The sequence below is a fragment of the Pyrus communis genome, chromosome 4 (genome assembly GCF_963583255.1).
Source record: "Pyrus communis chromosome 4, drPyrComm1.1, whole genome shotgun sequence".
Classification (NCBI taxonomy): domain Eukaryota; kingdom Viridiplantae; phylum Streptophyta; class Magnoliopsida; order Rosales; family Rosaceae; genus Pyrus; species Pyrus communis.
Genome location: NC_084806.1, coordinates 6,839,008 through 6,860,447, shown reverse-complemented (window position 1 = coordinate 6,860,447; position 21,440 = coordinate 6,839,008). Strand labels below are relative to the sequence as shown.

The 21,440-nt window shown below is 45.8% G+C and overlaps 1 protein-coding gene across 1 annotated transcript; it reads right to left on the bottom strand.

The window, feature by feature from the left end:
* Positions 1-4,729: 4,729 nt before the first annotated feature.
* LOC137732594 (protein DETOXIFICATION 33-like) lies at positions 4,730-5,506 on the bottom strand. The gene has a single exon (XM_068471908.1). It carries the CDS (start codon positions 5,504-5,506, stop codon positions 4,730-4,732), a length of 777 nt encoding a protein of 258 aa, XP_068328009.1.
* Positions 5,507-21,440: the final 15,934 nt, after the last annotated feature.

Genomic DNA, 21,440 nt, shown 5'->3' with positions numbered 1-21,440 from the left:
ATTGTAAACACGAAAAATTCCTGAAACAAGAAACAAGAATACGTGTACAAAATATATTTTATGTTTAATGATTTTGGGGTTACAATCTCTTTGTAATTTGATCCTCTGATTCTATCTTCGTAGGGTGTAGGTTTGTGGATGAGCTGTTGATCCAAAGGGCCGTCGGGGCTTGATCTAGGGATGAACAGTTGATGAACGGATCTTCGAGGGCTTTTGAGCTTGATCTTGAAGACTGGGTGTATGGATTTCTTCAAGGGGGCCGTCGGGGCTTGATCTTGAGGGTTGATGGATGAGCGGATCTTCAAGGGCTTTTGGGCCTAATCTTGAAGACTGAGTGTATGGATTTCTTCAAGAGGCCGTCGGGGCTTGATCTTGAGGGTTGATGGACGAGCGGATCTTCAAGGGCTTTTGGGCCTAATCTTGAAGACTGAGTGTATGGATTTCTTCAAGAGGCCGTCGGGGCTTGATCTTGAGGGTTGATGGACGAGCGGATCTTCAAGGGCTTTTGGGCCTAATCTTGAAGACTGATTGGATGTGTGGATTTGTTGAGGTTGTTGATCCAAAGGGCCGTTGGGGCTTGATCTTAGGACGAACGGATGATGAACACTTTCTTCAAGGGGCCGTCGGGGCTTGATCTTGAGTCGGCGGAAGTTCTTCAAGGGCCGTTGGGGCTTGACCTTGAAGGAGGGTTTGACGAAGAACGAAGAGTGTTTTCTTGATCCTTCGGGATTTTGCTTGAGAGCTTTAGAGTTTCAAGGCTTCAAGGTTTTGGTGTGATGTAAATTCCCTTCTTTCTTTCTCTTCTTCCTTCTTTTCTTTTTTTTCTCCTAAAATGAATGCCTTGGCTTCCTATTTATAGAATTCCAAAACTTGATTTTTGGATTTAAATAATCAGATGAAATAAATCATTTCTGCCAGGTAATGACACGTGTCCTATTTGATGACTTTTCCAATTTATTTCGATTTTTCGTTGAGTCACACGCTACATGTAAAATTTATGTGACACGTGAGCGTTGAAATTTTAATTATTGGTCAACATTCATTTCACCGAAATTTCGATGTCCACAAATGCCTCCACTTCAAGGCGCGTCGTAGACATGTGCTTGTCACGTGTAGAAGATGCGTTTTGAAGTCCCTTAATGTAGATGTCAACCCAAGGGCCGTCGGGGCTTGATCTTGAATTGAGCTGGAAATTTCTTCAAGGGCCATCGAGGCTTGATCTTGAGTTCGACTGGAAGATTTTCTGGTTTCCTCCAATCGTTGATTTTCCACAAGCTTAATCTTGAACTGGGCTGGAAGATTTTTTTGGTCTCCTCCGAAGGTCTGAACTTACTCCTTTTATCTGGAGTTGAATTTGATTCAAGGGTGGTGAACACTTGATTTTGAATCGGACTTGTGATTTCTTCAAGGGCCATTGAGGCTTGATCTTGAACTGGGCTGGAGGATTCTTCTGGTCTCCTCCGCTCGTTGATTTTCCTTTGTGCTACTCTTGAACTGGGCAGCAGGATTCTTTTGGTATCCCCCCGAAGGTCTACGAGCGGTTTCAGGATATGGCAGGCAAGTACGAGGTGGAGGTGCTGACCTGTTTCTTTGTTCAATCTTTCCAATTCGTATTGAATACGAATCAGAAAGATTGAAGTTTCCTTGTCCCTTCTCTGGCAGTGTATCAACCGTTGAAGATGACTACTCGAGAGCAATACTAGGTAAGTAATCAGGAATAGATTCCAGGTAGTCGGTTCCAGATCGGAAGACTGACTCCAAGTGCCGGCTGATTGCTTCTTTCACTTTGCCATGCGAGTAAGAACAAGGACAAAGGAAAAGACAGGGAAAAAGCATGATATGTGATACCTTTGCTTTGGAAGAAGCGGCGAATGAATCAGCACATGTATTTGTTGTGCCTATCTCCACATGCTTCGATCTACCGTTTCCTCCTGGGTCATCTGTACTCCAGGCATCTGGTATCTTCAAAGGTTGAATAGGTTTTCTCAAAGGAAGAAGAAGAATTGTGTATTTCGAGAGGCTTTGCTGGGAGTGCGCCCTCAGAGGTGAGGAAGAGTTGGGCATTTTCTTCAGGTCTGCCTTGCCATAAGAGACGAAGGTCGACACATATAGGGATTTCTTAATAGCAAGTGGTGGTACCGTTCTTTTACCCTTGTCGACAAACGTCTCTTCGATATCTGAACGACGCCTCTTCGATTTCTGAACGAGCGCCACTTTTGACAAAGTTGCACGCGTTTTCTGAAAAGCAGAGAAAGCGTCGCCGAACTTTGCGCTTGTCGGCTAAAGACGTGTAGTTGCGATGATGGCCTCCACGTGTTCTCGACTTTGTCAGATATCTTTTGACAAAGTTGAACGCATTTTCTGAAAAGCCGCGAATGCGTCGCCGAACTTCACGCAGGAAAATCCGGATTTTTGAATCGGTGGTCGTGTCGCTTGGCTTTTTACAGAGGTATCGATCACCTCTGACATGCACACTTTGAAGACTGCCCATTTGTGAAAATCGTCTCCGGCCCTTTGAAATTTAACTCCATCCACCCCTTCTCTTTGAACACTTTTGCAAAATGGCAAACCCATCGAACCTTAGCTTAGAATTGAGTCTCAGCAGTGATACGGGCGCGCCGCGTCAAGGTAACGTATGGCGCCCTTCTTTCTTATCTTCTAACGGTCCTCTTACAGGTGAAGACTCCGTGATGCAGGACGCCACAACAGCTACAATAGTAGCTAGGAACCTCCTCACTCCAAAAGATAGTAGGCTGCTGTCAGGACGGTCGGATGAGTTGGCCGTTCAAGAGTCCCTCGCTCTAAGCGTTCAGTGTGCAGGCTCTGTGTCCAACATGGGCCAACGCCTACTTGCTCGCTCCCGTCAGGTTGAATCGTTGATGGCAGAGGTGGAAAGTCTCAAGCAAGAGATCAAGCAGCTGAAGTATGAGAATAGAAGTTTGCACGTGCTTGCAAACAACTATTCGACGGGCATGAAGAGGAAGCTTGATGAGCTGCAAGAGTCTGAAGGTCGGATTCAAAGTGACCGTCAAAGGTTTTCGTCTTTCCTCCAGAGGCACATTTTTCCTGGGTCTTCCAGCGTTTGGCCAAGTATTGAGACCTCGAATGCTCTATCTTCGATGCCTCCCGCTCCGATGCCTTCTGCTCCGATGCCTTCCGCTTCTAGAGTTTTGCCAAGTAATGGGGCTTCACGTGAACATCCTTTGTGAAAGCTCTATCTTTTTTTTTTTTTTTTTTTTTTTTTTTTTTGTACACACTTGTAATTTCTTGGAGATTAATGGACATGTTTTATTTTATTCAGTGTATTGTGCTAAATACAAATAAAACATATACATCACTAAGATTTTTTTTTTATTTTTTTTTTTCAAAAGTGGCCAACTTGGCTATGCTTTCAGCTAGACCACAACTTGCAAATGCTTTTGGCTATAAAAAATTATAAAGGAAGAAAAGGAGAAACATTTTCCTTGTTTTGGGGAGGAAAAACAGGAAATTTTTTTTTTTTTTTTTTTTTTTTTTTTTGTTTTTGTTTTTTTTTTTGTTTTTTTCTTCAACATCCGTTGGGAGCTAGACCACAACTTGCAAATGCTTTTGGCTATAAAAAATTATAAAGGAAGAAAAGGAGAAACATTTTCCTTGTTTTGGGGAGGAAAAACAGGAAATTTTTTTTTTTTTTTTTTTTGTTTTTTTCTTCAACATCCGTTGGGAGCTAGACCACAACTTGCAAATGCTTTTGGCTATAAAAAATTATAAAGGAAGAAAAGGAGAAACATTTTCCTTGTTTTGGGGAGGAAAAACAGGAAAATGTCTTTTTTTTTTTCTTCAACATCCGTTGGAAGCTAGACCACAACTTGCAAATGCTTTTGGCTATAAAAAATTATAAAGGAAGAAAAGGAGAAACATTTTCCTTGTTTTGGGGAGGAAAAACAGGAAAATGTTTTTTTTTTTTTTTTTTTTTTTTCTTCAACATCCGTTGGTTTAAATAGCCTTTGAAGCAAAGGGAAAAGTGAGGGTAGCTTATTTCGGTTTTGGAGAAAATAGAGAAGAAGAGAGAGCTCAATACTCTGTTAAGAAAAAGAAAGAAGCTGCAAATAGAGAAGAGAAGCTGCTGCTTCATTTGGTTAGTAATCATCTACCAAAGTAGTTGTTGTTTGTAATAGTTTTGAGCTATATGTATAGAGAAGAAATTATTCATTATATTTCTTCCTCTATTTGTTTCTTTGGTGTGTGAGAGCTTTTGGGTGTATTGGGTTATTTGGGCTGCGAGATTGCCAACACTTTGTAAACTCCCATTTGGTTGATAGTGGATTATTGGGTGAGCTCCTATTGCTCCGAGGACGTACTCCAGTTACACTGACTGTGGAGGAACCTCGTTAAAACTCTTTTTGTCTTTTATATTTTGTTCTTGCATTTTTTTTTTTTTTTTTTTTTATTAATTTTTTTTTATATGGTGATCTGCAAGGCTGAGTTTGTGGGTGAAAACCCAGGCCGAGTCCGAGAGAAGACGGAGGAGATCTTTGGGTGTGAGTTGACAAACTTTGATTTTGTCAATCACATTCAAAGGCAGCAGCAGAGGCAAGCAGACGGATGAGATCTTTGGGTGTGAGTTGACAAACTTTGCTTTTGTCAATCACATTCAAAGGCAGCAGCCATGGCGGAGGTGCAGAAGCAGCCATAGCTTGAAGTAGTGCAAAACGTCGAGCTTCACGATCGGCTAGTCGTTTGACAGCGGTCACTGAAGTTCTTCGCCGATTTTGACCACGGTGGCCGGAGTGAGCTTTGCGATCTTCTTCTCCAAGGCGGCCTTGCAGGCATCGGAGGTGTTGAGTGTGATCGCTGCGCCAGTCAGACCCCAGCCGAGCTTAATCATCAGCAACCAACTGAAGACTGCATGTTCTACAGGTACTGCAGCTGAGATCCAGGCTATCACGCTAACTTTCCTCTGTGCTTGTAAGAATTTTTTTTTTTTTTTTTTTTTTTTTTGAATTGGAAAGTTGAGGGCATAGGCGAACAACTGTGGAAGCATCCACACTGCAAACTTCCCGGCGGAAATCTCGGTGGTCTCTCCAACTAGCTCGAGAATGGGTGGGGACCACACATAGACGGGGACCAAAACGCAAGCTGTCACCAGCAGAATGATCCACGACCTCTGCATGTACACCCCTAACATCCGGATCTGACCCGCACCGTACGCTTGCCCACACAGGGTTTCCAATGCACTTCCCATACCCAACATGACACCGAAGGCGAGTCCCGCGATGACAGAATTCTCGATGGAGACGGCGGCTAGCTCGAGATCACCGACAAACCCGGCAAAGGTCTGAGTGAGGGCACCCAAGGAGTACTGACAGAGGGCGGTGAAGATTGCAGGGCCGGCAATTTTCCACAGCCTCTTGGACCCGATGCCGAACTGCTTAACAAATTCGATCTTCTCCTCTCCGCCGTCCTCCTGGCCGCTGTGGTTGGAAACCAGGAGAGGCGTATTGTGGTTGTCATTGCCAGCCTCCATGTGTCTCAACTCAAAAGCAGCAGGTGCTGGTGGTTGATCCGGGTCGGGTTGTTGTGCACGCAGGAGGTCTCGTCTTCTTCTGACACCTCTTCTCCAGGGAAGAACACTTTAGGATGCTCAGAAAAGAGAGCGATGCCGGCAAAACCTCTTTTGGCAGGAATTCGAGACTATCACACCACCCAATTTGGAGCTCTTGAAGAAAAGTGAGGTGTTGAAGTCCCTTTCCCTCCAAAGATTTCAGATTTTTTATTCCACGGATTTCGAGAATTTGAAGAGTGGTAGGGAGCAGCTGTTCCTTGAGCACCGTCTCCATTGTTGTCGTTCGCACTTTTAAGACTCTGCTTGTAGTTGTGGAACATGGTAGCTGTCTGTGCTTTAACAGTAATTCCCCTTTCTCTCTCCACCTGCAATTTGTCGAGGTACTGGGGCTGGCCATGGCTCTCTTGATAGTCCCGGTGAGCTCCAAAAGCCTGTCGGCGAGAGTAGACTTGCCGTGATCTACATGCGCGATTATCGAGAAGTTCCGAATCCTCTCCGTCGGATACTGGCTTATTCACCTCCGCTGATAACATATCCAACCTAACCAGCAGCTTCTTCCACTGCCACCGTAAAAACATCTGCAAACGTTTCTTAATAAGATGAATAGACTGTGCAATTGCAGCAGCATTAGAGCTTTGGAGGAAACTGGGGCGCTTTTCGGGACCTTGGCAGCAATAGCGGGTTGCTGCTTTTTGCAACAGATGTGGGTTCTGCAGCTGAAACTGGAACAGGTTCTGCTGCTGGGCTTGGAACTCCGCGAGCGTCTGCTTTCCAATGAGACCGGCTGCTGGGTTTCGGGTTTGGGGTTGGAATTGTGTTTGGCGAGCGATCTGGGATGCGGTGGGGTCTGGGTGATGGCCATGCCGACGTTGCCAGCGCCGATGACGGAGATCTTGGCGTGGCGTTTGGTGAGGGAGGGAGTATTCGCCGAGACCATCAGCATCAGCCGGAGGTCGCCCGAGAAGCTCTTCAAGATTCTCGACTTGCACGATGCTCTGATGGGCTTGATGCCAGATATCGAATCGGTAGCTGCTAGTGTTCGACGAATCGCCGTGCTGGAGAAGCTTGTCGATGTCAACAGCCGAGACGAAGAAGATGGAGTTGTTGAAGTAGAGGATCAGCGAGCAGGGATTTGGAACTTGGTGTGCAACATGTGGGCCTAGCTATTGGGTCGTGTTCCTTAGCTGGGGCTTGTGTGCGGATGGGGATCGAAGAGAGAGACTGATGCGGTTGATGATGATGTTGTGTTGGCGAGATTGATTGCGCCAACGTGGAGGGAGCTTGATGAAGACAGTGGTGAGAATAAGCTCTCTTTCTGAATTCTTGAGGCCTTGAGCTGTGGTGCACTCCATTTGATTTGGTGGATATTTTGTCACGGGCCTTAAGGTTTAGAGGGTCCAAGAGGCCTCCAAGAGGCCATTCCAGTTGTTTGGGCCGAGAATATATATATACACATACATATATATATATATATATATATATATATTTTTTTTTTGTAATTGGGAAGAAACTATAATTTAATTTTTTTTTATACAAAGAAAATTGCATTTTTTTTTTTTTTGAATAGAGAATATATATATAGTAACATATGTATAAAATTGACTTTCTTTATTGAAACATTTATTTATTTATTTTGATGTGACTGTACTTGAAGTTTTGAAGTTTCAAGTTGCCTACGTACTCTTCCAAAGAAGAGATCAAGTCATAACGTAGTTCAAATGAGTGATGGTTTTGATGATGATTTTGCCGTACACAGTTTATGCTCTTGCGGGCCAGGAGCATGGCGCGTTTGCTTTAGGGGTAGTAGCGCTTCAAAAATCTGCCGTTGATGGGGCCGATCTTCAACCCGTCTTCTGCCGTGATTAAGTAGGCGCCATTGGTGTAAATCTCTTGTATTACGTAGGGTCCATCCCATTTTGATGTGAACTTGCTTTTTGTCTTATGGGTTGTAATGATAGGCCTACGCAATGCCAGCACGAGATCTCCGGCTTGGAAAGACCTTGGGCGGACTTTCTTGTTGAATGCCTTGGCTAACCGTGCTTGGTAGCATTCCAAGTGTTGTTGAGCTTCGAGCCTTCTCTCATCCAGCGCTTCCAACTCCTGAAGGCGCAACTTTGCATTTTCTTCATCAGTCAAGCCTTCTTGTATAGCCATCCTTAGTGAGGGGATTTGACTTTCAAGCGGTAGAACAACTTCTACGCCATATACGAGAGAATAAGGTGTAGCTTGGGTAGGAGTCCTATGTGTAGTCCTATATGCCCAAAGTGCTTCACTTATTCTTTCATGCCAGTCTCTCTTTGTTCGGCCGATTACCTTTTTCAGGAGGTTGCACAGCGTCTTGTTGAATGCTTCTGCGAGGCCGTTGGCCGGAGCATGATACATGGAAGACTTGTGCTGCTTGAACTTGTATTTGTCGCAAAGCTCGTCCACGAGTCGGTTGGAAAACTGCTTTCCATTGTCCGTGATAATGTAGCGAGGCACCCCATATCGGTGGATGATATGCTCCTTGATGAAACGAACAACATTTTCCTTTTTTACTTCCCTTAAAGGTATGGCTTCAGCCCACTTGGAGAAGTAATCTGTTGCAGCTAGGATGTAAGCTTCCCCTGCAGATGACTTTGGCGTAATTGGTCCTACAACGTCCAATCCCCATGCGTCGAACGGCCATGAAGCAACTGTAGGGTGTAATGGTTCAGGCGGTTGATGTATGAAGTTGGCGTGGAATTGGCAGGCTTGGCACCTTTTGGCGTGTTCCAGGCAGTCCTTCACCATGCTCGGCCAGTAGTAACCCATTCTTTTAAGCTGGAAATGTAGCTTTGGTCCAGATTGATGTGCCCCACACATACCTGAATGTGCTTCTTCCATGGCTTGATTAACTTCTTCCTCACCTAGGCATCTCAGGAGCAGTCCTTCAAAAGAGCGTCGGTAGAGTGTTCCTTTGTAGTAAAGGAAGCGAGGTGCTCGTCGACGTATTTCGGAACGGTGTCTAAGATCATCTGGAAGCTTTCCGTGCTCTAAGTAGTCGATCAGCGGCTGTCTCCACTCTTCAGCATCGACTGGAAGTACTGAGATAACATTTGTATCATCTAGTGACATTTCATTAACGAGAGGAATCACCCATCTTTGGCAAACTGGCACGTCTGCAACTTCATCTTTTCCTAGTGTTATACTTGAGGCTAGATTGGCGAGAGCGTCTGCCATTTGATTTTCCTTTCTTGGCACATGTTCTAGTGTCACAGCTTCGAACCTTTGTAGCAGTTGGGTCGCTAGCCGGAAGTATGGGACGAGATCATCTTTCCTCACCTCATATTCAGTTAAGAGTTGATTGATTATGAGCTTGGAATCGCCATATACCTCAAGAGCTGTGATTTCCATGTTGATCGCCATTTGGAGCCCGATGATTAATGCTTGGTACTCAGCAACATTGTTGGAGTATAGCTCATTCAATTGGAAGGAGTAAGGTAGTATGTGCCTTTGTGGTGACATGAATACTACTCCTGCCCCTGCTCCGTCTGCTCGTGCGGATCCGTCGAAGAACATCGTCCATGTCGGGAAGATGTCGATGTAGAACACCTCCTCGTCAGGCAAGTCATCTGAGATTTTCCAATCAGCCGGGATTGGATGATCGGCAAGGAAGTCTGCTAGCGCTTGTCCCTTGACGGCTTTAGCTGGGACGTAGATGATCTCATATTGATTAAGAAGCAAAGCCCATTTAGCGAGTCGCCCTGTCAAGACTGGCTTAGTCATAACGTATTTGACAGGGTCGGCTTTAGCAACCAAGTGGATGGTGTAAGCATGCATGTAATATCCGAGTTTCTGAATGGCAAACACCAAAGCGAGGCGCATCTTTTCTATTGGGGAATAGTTCAACTCAGCGCCGGTGAGAGTTCGACTGAGGTAGTAAAGTGCTCCTTCTCTTTGGGATTCATTCTCTTGCGCCAAGAGTGCTCCGATTGAACTTTCCTGAGCAGCAATATACAATATGAGTGGTTTCCCGGGCACAGGTGCCCTCAGGACAGGTGGACTTGACAAATATTTCTTTATGCTTTCAAAAGCATTATGGCATGCTTTGTCCCATACGAATGGAACATCTTTCTTCATAAGGCGACTAAATGGTTGACAACGCCCTGCGAGGTTGGAGATGAAGCGTCTGATGAAGGCTAGCCGTCTTTGTAGACTTTTCAGCTCGTGCAGGTTTCTTGGCTCGGGCATGCTTTGAATGGCCTTGATCTTTGATTGGTCTACTTCAATACCACGGTGCTTGACGATGAAGCCGAGGAATTTTCCAGAGGTGACGCCAAACGCACACTTTAACGGGTTCATCTTGAGGTTGTATTTTCGCAGCCTTTCGAACACTATTCGCAGATCCTTCAAGTGTTCTGATCTTTTCTTCGTCTTAACCACCACATCATCTACGTAACATTCTACGTTTTTGTGTAGCATGTCATTGAAGATTTTCTGCATTGCGCGTTGATACGTAGCTCCAGCGTTCTTTAGACCAAAGGGCATTACCTTGTAGCAGTAGATACCTTTTGGAGTACGAAAGGCTGTTAGTTCCTCGTCTTCGAGGGCCATGCGAATTTGATTGTACCTAGAAGAGCCATCCATGAATGATAATGCCTCATGGCCAGTGGTTGCATCCACCATGATTTCAATGATTGGCAAGGGGAAGTCATCCTTTGGGCAAGCATCGTTGAGGTCCCGGAAGTCTACGCAAACACGTATTTGTCCTGATTTTTTAAGGACAATGACGATGTTGGAGATCCACTTGGGGTATTGCACTTCTCGAATAAAGCCTGCTTCGATTAGCTTGTCGATCTCGACCTCGATTTGTGGGATAAGCTCAGATCGATAGCGTCTTTGAGTTTGCTTTATCGACCGTGTTCCAGGCCTGACCGCAAGATGATGAACAGCGATGATAGGGTCCAGGCCGGGCATTTCTTTGTAGGTCCAGGCAAAGACGTCTTTGTACTTTAACAACAGCTGATAATACTCATCTATCTCGTCTGTACTTAATAATGCACTTACGAAGATAGGCTTTGGTTCCTTGCTTGTACCTAAGTTGAGTTCCTTGAGATCATCGATTGTGGCTTGCCCCCCATCTTCGAGCTGTGGTGGTGCAGCAGTGACATCTTCCTCGGGGATTTCGTCTTCTTTACCTTCTTGAACCGTGACGTGGAAAACATCTTGGATCTCCTCTTCGGTGCTGTCTTCTCGAGCTTGTCGGCATAAGGATTGTCTGGTGTTCTGGGAGAGGCGTTCCTCGCAATCTTCATAGGAAGGAGCCTTGACCGGGTAATTGAAGAAGTCTTCTGGGAAGAGGTCGCACATTGTGATGGGGATGGACGATCTTTGTGTCGAAATTTCATTATCTCCAACACTTTCACATTGTTCTGGAGGTTGACAGGAGCTGTTTTGCCCCCTTTTCGACTGATAAACTTGTGGACAAGATGGTTGCTGCTTGTCCAATTTCTTCGAAGCGATCTTCGAAATGCATTCCTCACAATCTTCATAACAAGGAGCCTTGATCGAGAAATTGAAGACATCTTCGAGGAAGAAAAGATCCCGCATGAACGATCTTTGTGTTGTAATTTCATCATCCTCAACATTTTCATGTAGCTTTGAAGGTTGACAGTAGCTGCTTTGCCCCCTTTCCGATTGGTGAACTTGTGGACAAGACATATGTTTCTCGTGCAGCTTCTTCGGAGTGACATGAATCCATCCTTCATCTTCACTTGACTTGACTGACATGGTTTTGGAGCATGCCCCCAGCGGTTGAGGTGAAGACTTTGAGTCGAAAGAGCCAGAAGTGACATCTTTATTAGGGATTTCATCTTCAGTGCCGTTCTCTTGGGTTTGTTGGCATGAAGATTTGCCAGTGTGGACGATGATGCGCCTCCTTACCTTTAGTGGTCCTTTTGTGTCAACCTCTAGGATTGCTTGGCGCTTCATCCTTGAAGGAATCAAGCTTCGAACGTCGTCCTTTTCTCCTAACCCATTGAGCTTTTCTTCCTTTGGTGTTGTCTTCCTTTTTCCAAAAGGCTTCCCATTATCTTCAAACCTTTCTGAAGCTGATCGTCGCAGAGGAGAGATAATTGTGTTGCTTTGTTTCTTAGGCTTTAACAACCTTTCAAAAACAGAGCTTTGGGATGTCGGCGCGTTAAGCCTCTTGAAGACAGAGGTTCGGTCTTGACCACCAATGCGATTAAGCACTGAAGTTCTGGAGCTTGACTGGCTCATCCTATCGAAGACCGACGTCCGAGGGGAGGGTTTAGGCTCTTCTTGGTCTTGTTCAATGCTCATGCTGACATATTGAGTGCTAGTGTTTTTCGCTTGGCTTGAAATCATCACAGGTGCATTTGGTGTGAAACCAAGTCCGGCTTTGTTGTTGTCAACTCCGTAACCATGCTCCTTCAACTTCTTTTGAGTTTTGGTGAGGTTACGTTCTTCGTCATTGACAGTGTTTGAAACCTTCTTTCCAGCCACCGCAGAAGAAGCGAAGTCGTACCCGGCATTTGACATGAGTTTGTAGGCGTTAGGGTCGAAACCTTCCTCGGTCCTCTTGGTTGGAAGAAAGCTTGATTCCACCTTCTTTGGTAGAGCGTTTATGAAGCCTCGTGGTAGTCTTGCGGCCTTAGCACCCCCTAGCTGTGTCAGAGGCAAAACTGCATTCGTCTTGAGCAACTTCACGTTATCCGTGTGCCACTGTGTGTCGGCTTTTCTAGTTTCGAATGGAGATTGACCATTCTTTCTTCTTGACATCGGGATATACCAGAATATGGGTGCGTTCGGTCCTTCTGACGGCATCCTACTCCCTTTGGTTGTTGCAGGTTTAGCAAACTCGTCATCATCTTTGCTTGAAGATGGCCCGGCCTGCTCTTTTTGTTTTTTAGGCATGGCTTGCCACTCCTGCTTTTTAGGTGCTGCTCTGCCCGTGGATTTGATCTCTTCCGGAAGGGCTTCGGGTACCGTCTCTTCATCCATGTAGAACTTGGCATCTGCAAAGTGTGATTCGGCTTCGGTGAATGGCTTGGTATCACCTTGGATCACCTTCACTCCTTCTCGGTAAAATTTTAGGCATTGGTGAAGGGTGGACGGCACTACCCCATTTGCGTGGATCCAAGGTCTTCCTAAGAGCAAGCTATAGGAAGTTCTTGCATCAATCACGTGGAATATCGTGCTTGATTTGAGCTCTCCCATGGTCATCTCTACTCGGATCATGCCTATCGCCCTTTGTCCTCCTTGGTTAAAACCCTGGATCAGCAGACGGCTCAGGGATAGTTCATTCACCTTGATGCCGATTATGGTCATTGTTGATTTTGGCATGATGTTTATGGCCGACCCACCATCCACAAGCATGCGGTTGACTTTGTATTCCTTTATGTACCCGGAGACGAAGAGAGGACGGTTGTGAGGCTTTGATCCCAACAGTAGGTCTTCGTCAGTGAAGTTAATTACGTCATGGGTGGCACAACATGTGGCACATTCATGTGGCTGAAGCTTCGAGCCTTCGTCGTTACTTTCTTGCACTTCGTGGTCGTCGGGACCTGCCAAGACTGCTGCTAGTGCTCTTCGCATCTTTTTTGGCAATGGTAGCGCTTCCTCGATGCTAAAGTGTGTTGGCAGACCTTCTCCAGGTGTAAGGGTCTTTTCTACCTCAGTGGCGATAGCTTTGCCTTTTGAGGGCTCTTCTATTTCTACTTCAACCATGTGACAGGCCACGGTAGTGTACTGTTGGAAAAAGTCATTCGGGAAGTACTCACGCAAGGAAACGGGAATGCGTGGCTCCTGCTCCATAGGTTCCCTAGCATATGTTGTTTTATTATGCTTTATGTTTCTTTTAGGCTTCGCATTGTTGCGGCCGTGGTGATTTCTTCTTTGTTCCACCTTTGGCTGTATGACTTGTGGTCTTGGTTTCCTTGTCTTTTTGTAGGTTACCAATATCCATCCTTCTTCATCATCAGCATGTGTATCTTGGTCGCTTTTCTCCAGTGATGGTTGTGTAGGAGGTGCCGTGCAACTTAAGCATTCACGGGAACGGTCAGGTGTCATTTGGAGAGGCACAGGATTAAACGATCCAAACGTAATTGTAGTGGTATGCGTTGCGGCCGTGTCCTCAAGGTCGAGCTCAATTTGCCCTTGTTGTGCTAGCTTCATGATGAGTTCTTTGAGAACGAAGCACTTGCCAACAGGATGGCTCACAATACGATGGTACTTGCAGTACCTAGGATCGTTTGTGCGATTCATTTCTTCAGGACGCTTGCATTCGGGTAGCTCAATCACCTTTTTTTCCAGCAAGTCATCTAACATGGCAGCCATGTCAGAGTCAGGAAAAGGGTACGTTTTCTGTTCCAACTCTCTCAAGGTGCTCTTGTATCTGTCTTGGGTGCGAGAAGGCTCACTTGTCTTTATCTCCTTCGCTTTCTTCTTGGAGGAGATCTTGATGGGCGCTGAGGAGGTCTTGATGGGCGCTGAGGAGGTCTTGATGGGCGCTGAAGAGGTCTTGATGGGGGTAGTGTTGACGGTGAAAGCTTCCTTAGCGGGCTTCTTCCCGGTCTTGTCTACATTTGGGGCGAATACTTTCTCCTTATTGAAGTTAGTAATTGGCTCCTTTTTCCCATGATTAGCGATACTCAGCTCCATGTCGTGGGAACGAGTTGCTAGCTCTTCGAATGTTCTTGGTTTTATGCCTTGGAGGATGTAATGTAACCCTCAGTGCATGCCTTGAACGCACATCTCAATGGCAGAGGTTTCAGAAAGCCGATCTTTGCAATCCAGACTTAAGGAGCACCATCTATTTATGTAGTTGACGACAGGTTCATCTCTCCACTGTTTCATACTGGTCAGCTCTAGCATGCTTACAGTACGACGAGTGCTGTAGAAACGGTTGAGGAATTCCCTTTCTAGCTGGTCCCAACTGTTGATAGACTCAGGTTCGAGGTCAGTGTACCAGTCAAAAGCGTTACTTTTCAGCGAACGCACGAACTGTTTGACGAGGTAGTCTCCCTCTGTCCCAGTATTGTTGCAAGTTTCAATGAAATGGGCGACATGTTGCTTCGGGTTGCCTTTTCCATCGAACTGCATGAATTTTGGGGGCTGATAACCCCTTGGCATCTTCAAAGCATCAATCTTCTTGGAGTAAGGCTTTGAGTACAGTACGGAGTCATGCGAGCTTCCTTCGTACTGTGTCTTGACAGTGCTTGCGATCATCTCCTGTAGCTGCTGGATAGAGAGAGATCCCATGAATGCCGTTGATTGGTCTAGCTTCAGCTTCTCTTCAACTTTCTCCACTGGTGGCTCCTCTTCTTCGTCGTCTTCTTTCTTTAATAGGCCAATATTTGGGTCGACTTTCACGTCGGGCAGCGCATCTAGTTGGTTGACAAGTGCGGCAATCTGCAAGTCCTTCTCTTCCACAGTCCGTGTGAGCTTTGCGATTGCTTCATTCATCTGAGCTAGCTGCTCCTCGATTGAAGTTGCTCCAGTGGTCATGACTTGCATGGTTGTAGTACCGCTCGAATCAGCGTCGGAGAGTAGGGACTCTGAGTATTTCCTCGGGCTTTCCCCCCTTGATGCCTTTAGCGAGGCCAGGGTGATCACAGGCTCGTACTTCAGGTGCTCTTGTTCCTTTGACAGAGTCAATGCAGGGGCAGAAGCCGCGGCAAAAAGAGCTCTTGCCTTACTTCGGGTTATGATGCCCGAAATATCACCACTTGCGGCGATGATGTTCTTGTTCTTTGCTTTGATTGCAGGAACAGCTTGATCCTTTCTTGATGCCATTTGCGTTTTTCGATGATTTGAGGATAGAGATGAGAGGTAGAGATGTCCCACTGGGCGTGCCAAATTTGTAAACACGAAAAATTCCTGAAACAAGAAACAAGAATACGTGTACAAAATATATTTTATGTTTAATGATTTTGGGGTTACAATCTCTTTGTAATTTGATCCTCTGATTCTATCTTCGTAGGGTGTAGATTTGTGGATGAGCTGTTGATCCAAAGGGCCGTTGGGGCTTGATCTATGGATGAACAGTTGATGAACGGATCTTCGAGGGCTTTTGAGCTTGATCTTGAAGACTGGGTGTATGGATTTCTTCAAGGGGGCCGTCGGGGATTGATCTTGAGGGTTGATGGATGAGCGGATCTTCAAGGGCTTTTGGGCCTAATCTTGAAGACTGAGTGTATGGATTTCTTCAAGAGGCCGTCGGGGCTTGATCTTGAGGGTTGATGGACGAGCGGATCTTCAAGGGCTTTTGGGCCTAATCTTGAAGACTGAGTGTATGGATTTCTTCAAGAGGCCGTCGGGGCTTGATCTTGAGGGTTGATGGACGAGCGGATCTTCAAGGGCTTTTGGGCCTAATCTTGAAGACTGATTGGATGTGTGGATTTGTTGAGGTTGTTGATCCAAAGGGCCGTTGGGGCTTGATCTTAGGACGAACGGATGATGAACACTTTCTTCAAGGGGCCGTCGGGGCTTGATCTTGAGTCGGCGGAAGTTCTTCAAGGGCCGTTGGGGCTTGACCTTGAAGGAGGGTTTGACGAAGAACGAAGAGTGTTTTCTTGATCCTTCGGGATTTTGCTTGAGAGCTTTAGAGTTTCAAGGCTTCAAGGTTTTGGTGTGATGTAAATTCCCTTCTTTCTTTCTCTTCTTCCTTCTTTTCTTTTTTTTCTCCTAAAATGAATGCCTTGGCTTCCTATTTATAGAATTCCAAAACTTGATTTTTGGATTTAAATAATCAGATGAAATAAATCATTTCTGCCAGGTAATGACACGTGTCCTATTTGATGACTTTTCCAATTTATTTCGATTTTTCGTTGAGTCACACGCTACATGTAAAATTTATGTGACACGTGAGCGTTGAAATTTTAATTATTGGTCAACATTCATTTCACCGAAATTTCGATGTCCACAAAGATCAAGCCCCAACGGCCCTTGAAGAACTCCCACCAACTCAAGATCAAGCCCCGACGGCCCATTGAAGAAAGTGTTCATCATTCATCATCCGTTCATCCTAAGATCAAGCCCCAACGGCCCTTTGGATCAACAACCTCAACAAACCCATACACCCATTCTTCAAGATCAAGCTCAACGCCCCTTGAAGATCCGTTCATCAACTGTTCATCCTTAGATCAAGCCCCGACGGCCCTTTGGATCAACAACTCATCCACAAACCTACACCCTACGAAGATAGAATCAGAGGACCAAATTTGAGAGAGATCGTAACCCCAAAATCATTAAACACAAAAATATTATTTTGTACACGTATTCTTGTTTCTTGTTTCAGGAATTTTTCGTGTTCACAAATTTGGCACGCCCAGTGGAACATCTCTACCTCTCATCTCTATCCTCAAATCATCCAAAAACGCAAATGGCATCAAGAAAGGATCAAGCTGTTCCTGCAATCAAAGCAAAGAACAAGAACATCATCGCCGCAAGTGGCGATATTTCAGGCATCATAACCCGAAGTAAGGCAAAAGCTCTTTTTGCCGCGGCTTCCACCCCTGCATTAACTCTGTCAAAGGAACAAGAGCACCTGAGGTACGAGCTTGTGATCACCCTAGCCTCGCTAAGGGCATCAAGGGGGGAAAGCCCGAGGAAATACTCAGAGTCCCTACTCTCCGACGCTGATTCGAGCGGCAGTACAAGCATGCAAGTCATGACCACTGGAGCAACTTCAATCGAGGAACAGCTAGCTCAGATGAATGAAGCAATCGTAAAGCTCACACGGACTGTGTAAGAGAAGGACTTGCAGATTGCCGCACTTGTCAACCAATTAGATGCGCTGCCCGACGTGAAAGTCGACCCAAATGTTGGCCTATTAAAGAAAGAAGTTGACGAAAAAGAGGAGCCACCAGCGGAAAAAGTTGAAGAGAAGCCGAAGCTAGACCAAGCAACGGCATTCATAGGATCTCTCTCTATCCAGCAGCTACAGGAGATGATCGCAAGCACTATCAAGACACAGTACGAAGGAAGCTCGCATGACTCCGTACTGTACTCAAAGCCTTACTCCAAGAAGATTGATGCTTTGAAGATGCCAAGGGGTTATCAGCCCCCAAAATTCATGCAGTTCGATGGAAAAGGCAACCCGAAGCAACATGTCGCCCATTTCATTGAAACTTGCAACAATGCTGGGACAGAGGGAGACTACCTCGTCAAACAGTTCGTGCGTTCGCTGAAAAGTAACGCTTTTGACTGGTACACTGACCTCGAACCTGAGTCTATCAACAGTTGGGACCAGCTAGAAAGAGAATTCCTCAACCGTTTCTACAGCACTCGTCGTACTGTAAGCATGCTAGAGCTGACCAGTACGAAACAGTGGAGAGATGAACCTGTCGTCGACTACATAAATAGATGGCGCTCCTTAAGTCTGGATTGCAAAGATCGGCTTTCTGAAACCTCTGCCATTGAGATGTGCGTTCAAGGCATGCACTGGGGGTTACATTACATCCTCCAAGGCATAAAACCAAGAACATTCGAAGAGCTAGCAACTCGTTCCCACGACATGGAGATGAGTATCGCTAATCACGGGAAAAAGGAGCCGATTACTAACTTCAATAAGGATAAAGTATTCGCCCCAAATGTAGACAAGACCGGGAAGAAGCCCGCTAAGGAAGTTTTCACCGTCAACACTACCCCCATCAAGACTTCCTCAGCGCCCATCAAGATCTCCTCCAAGAAGAAAGCGAAGGAGATAAAGACAAGTGAGCCTTCTCGCACCCAAGACAGATACAAGAGCATCTTGAGAGAGTTGGAACAGAAAGCGTACCCTTTTCCTGACTCTGACATGGCTGCCATGTTAGATGACTTGCTGGAAAAAAAGGTGATTGAGCTACCCGAATGCAAGCGTCCTGAAGAAATGAATCGCACAAACGATCCTAGGTACTGCAAGTACCATCGTATTGTGAGCCATCCTGTTGGCAAGTGCTTCGTTCTTAAAGAACTCATCATGAAGCTAGCACAACAAGGGCAAATTGAGCTCGACCTTGAGGACACGGCTGCAACGCATACCACTACAATTGCATTTGGATCGTTTAATCCTGTGCCTCTCCAAACGACACCTGACCATTCCCGTGAATGCTCAAGTTGCACGACACCTCCTACACAACCATCACTGGAGAGAAGCGACCAAGATGCACATGCTGATGATGAAGAAGGATGGATATTGGTAACCTACAAAAAGACAAGGAAACCAAGACCACGAGTCATACAGCCAAAGGTGGAACAAAGAAGAAATCACCACGGCCGCAACAATGCGAAGCCTAAAAGAAACATAAAGCATGATACGACAACATATGCTGGGGAACCTACGGAGCAGGAGCCACGCATTCCCGTTTCCTTGCATGAATACTTCCCGAATGACTTTTTCCAACAGTGCACTACTGTGGCCTGTCACATGGTTGAAGTAGAAATAGAAAAGCCCTCAAAAGGCAAAGCTATCGCCACTGAGGTAGAAAAGACCCTCACACCCGAAGAAGGTCTGCCAACACACTTTAGCATCGAGGAAGCGCTACCATTGCCAAAAAAGATACGAAGAGCACTAGCAGCAGTCCTGGCAGGTCCTGGCGACCACGAAGTGCGAGAAAGTAACGACGAAGGCTCGAAGCTTCAGCCACATGAATGTGCCACATGTTGTGCCACCCATGACGCAATTAACTTCACTGACGAAGACCTACTGCTGGGATTAAAGCCTCACAACCGTCCTCTCTTCGTCTCAGGGTACGTGAGGGAATACAAAGTCAACCGCATGCTTGTGGATGGTGGATCGGCCATAAACATCATGCCAAAATCAACAATGACCATAATCGGCATCAAGGTGAATGAACTATCCCTGAGCCGTCTACTGATCCAGGGTTTTAACCAAGGAGGACAAAGGGCGATGGGCATGATCCGAGTAGAGATGACCATTGGTGAGCTCAAATCAAGCACGATATTCCATGTGATTGATGCAAGAACTTCCTACAGCTTGCTTTTAGGAAGACCTTGGATCCACGCAAATGGGGTAGTGCCGTCCACCCTTCACCAATGCCTAAAATTTTACCGAGAAGGAGTGAAGGTGATTCAAGGTGACACCAAGCCGTTCACCGAAGCCGAATCACACTTTGCAGATGCCAAGTTCTACATGGATGAAGAGATGGTACCCGAAGCCCTTCCGGAAGAGATCAAATCCACGGGCAGAGCAGCACCTAAAAAGCAGGAGTGGCAAGCCATGCCTAAAAAGCAAAAAGACCAGGCCGTGCCATCTTCAAGCAAAGACGATGACGAGTTTGCTAAACCTGCAACAACCAAAGGGAGTAGGATGCCGTCAGAAGGATCGAACGCACCCATATTCCGGTATATCCCGATGTCAAGAAGAAAGAATGGTCAATCTCCATTCGAAACTAGAAAAGCCGACACATAGTGGCACACGGATAATGTGAAGTTGCTCAAGACGAATGCAGTTTTGCCTCTGACACAGCTAGGGGGTGCTAAGGCCGCAAGACTACCACAAGGCTTCATAAAAGCTCTACCAAAGAAGGTGGAATCAAGCTTTCTTCCAACCAAGAGGACCGAGGAAGGTTTCGACCCAAACGCCTACAAACTCATGTCAAAGGTCGGGTACGACTTCGCCTCTTCTGAGGCGGCTGGAAAGAAGGTTTCAAACACTGTCAATGACAAAGAACGTGACCTCACCAAAACTCAAAAGAAGTTGAAGGAGCATGGTTACGGAGTTGACAACAACAAAGCCGGACTTGGCTTCACACCAAATGCACCCGTGAAGATTTCAAGCAAAGTGAAGAAAGCTAGCGCTCAACACATCAGCGTGAGCATTGAACAAGACCAAAAAGAGCCTAAACCCACCCCTCGGACGTCGGTCTTCGATAGGATGAGCCATTCAAGCTCCAGAATTTCAGTGCTTAATCGCATTGGTAGTCAAGACCGAACCTCTGTCTTCAAGAGGCTTAACGCGCCAACATCCCAAAGCTCTGTTTTTGAAAGGTTGTTAAAGCCTAAGAAACAAAGCAACACAGCTATCTCTCCTCTGCGACGATCAGCTTCGGAAAGATTTGAAGATAATGAGAAGCCTTTTGGAAAGATGAAGACAACACCAAAGGAAGAAAAGTTCGATGGGTTAGCAGAAAAAGGCGACGTTCGAAGCTTGTTTCCTTCAAGGATGAAGCGCCAAGCAATCCTAGAGGTTGACACAAAAGGACCACTGAAGGTAAGGAGGCGCATCATCGTCCACACTGGCAAATCTTCATGCCAACAAACCCAAGAGAACGACACTGAAGATGAAATCCTTAAGAAAGATGTCACTTCTGGCTTTTTCGACTCAAAGTCTTCACCTCGACTGTTGGGGGCATGCTCCAAGTCAAGTGAAATTGAAGGATGAACTCATGTCACTTCGAAGAAACTGCACGAGAAACATATGTCTTCTCCACAAGTGCACCAATCAGAAAGGAGGGAAAACAGCTTTCACCAACCTCCAAAGCAATGTGAAAATGTTGAAGATAAGAAAATTTCAACACAAAGATCGTTCATGCGGGATCTTTTCTTCCTCGAAGACTTATTCAATTTCTCGATCAAAGCTCCTTGCTATGAAGATTGTGAGGAATGCATTTCGAAGATCGCTTCGAAGAAATTGGACAAGCAGCAACCATCTTGTCCACAAGTTTATCAGTCGAAAAGGGGGCAAAACAGCTCTTGTCAACCTCCAGAACAATGTGAAAGTGTTGGAGATAATGAAATTTCGACACAAAGATCGTCCATCCCCATCACAATGTGCGACCTCTTCCCAGAATACTTCTTCAATTACTCGGTCAAGGCTCATTCCTATGAAGATTGCGAGGAACACCTCTCCCAGAACACCAGACAATCCTTATGCCAACAAGCTCGAGAAGACAGCACTGAAGAGGAGATC

Bases quoted from the DNA above. Each gene is read 5' to 3' on its own strand.
- LOC137732594 (XM_068471908.1), bottom strand. From the start codon at position 5,506: ATGGAGGCTGGCAATGACAACCACAATACGCCTCTCCTGGTTTCCAAC.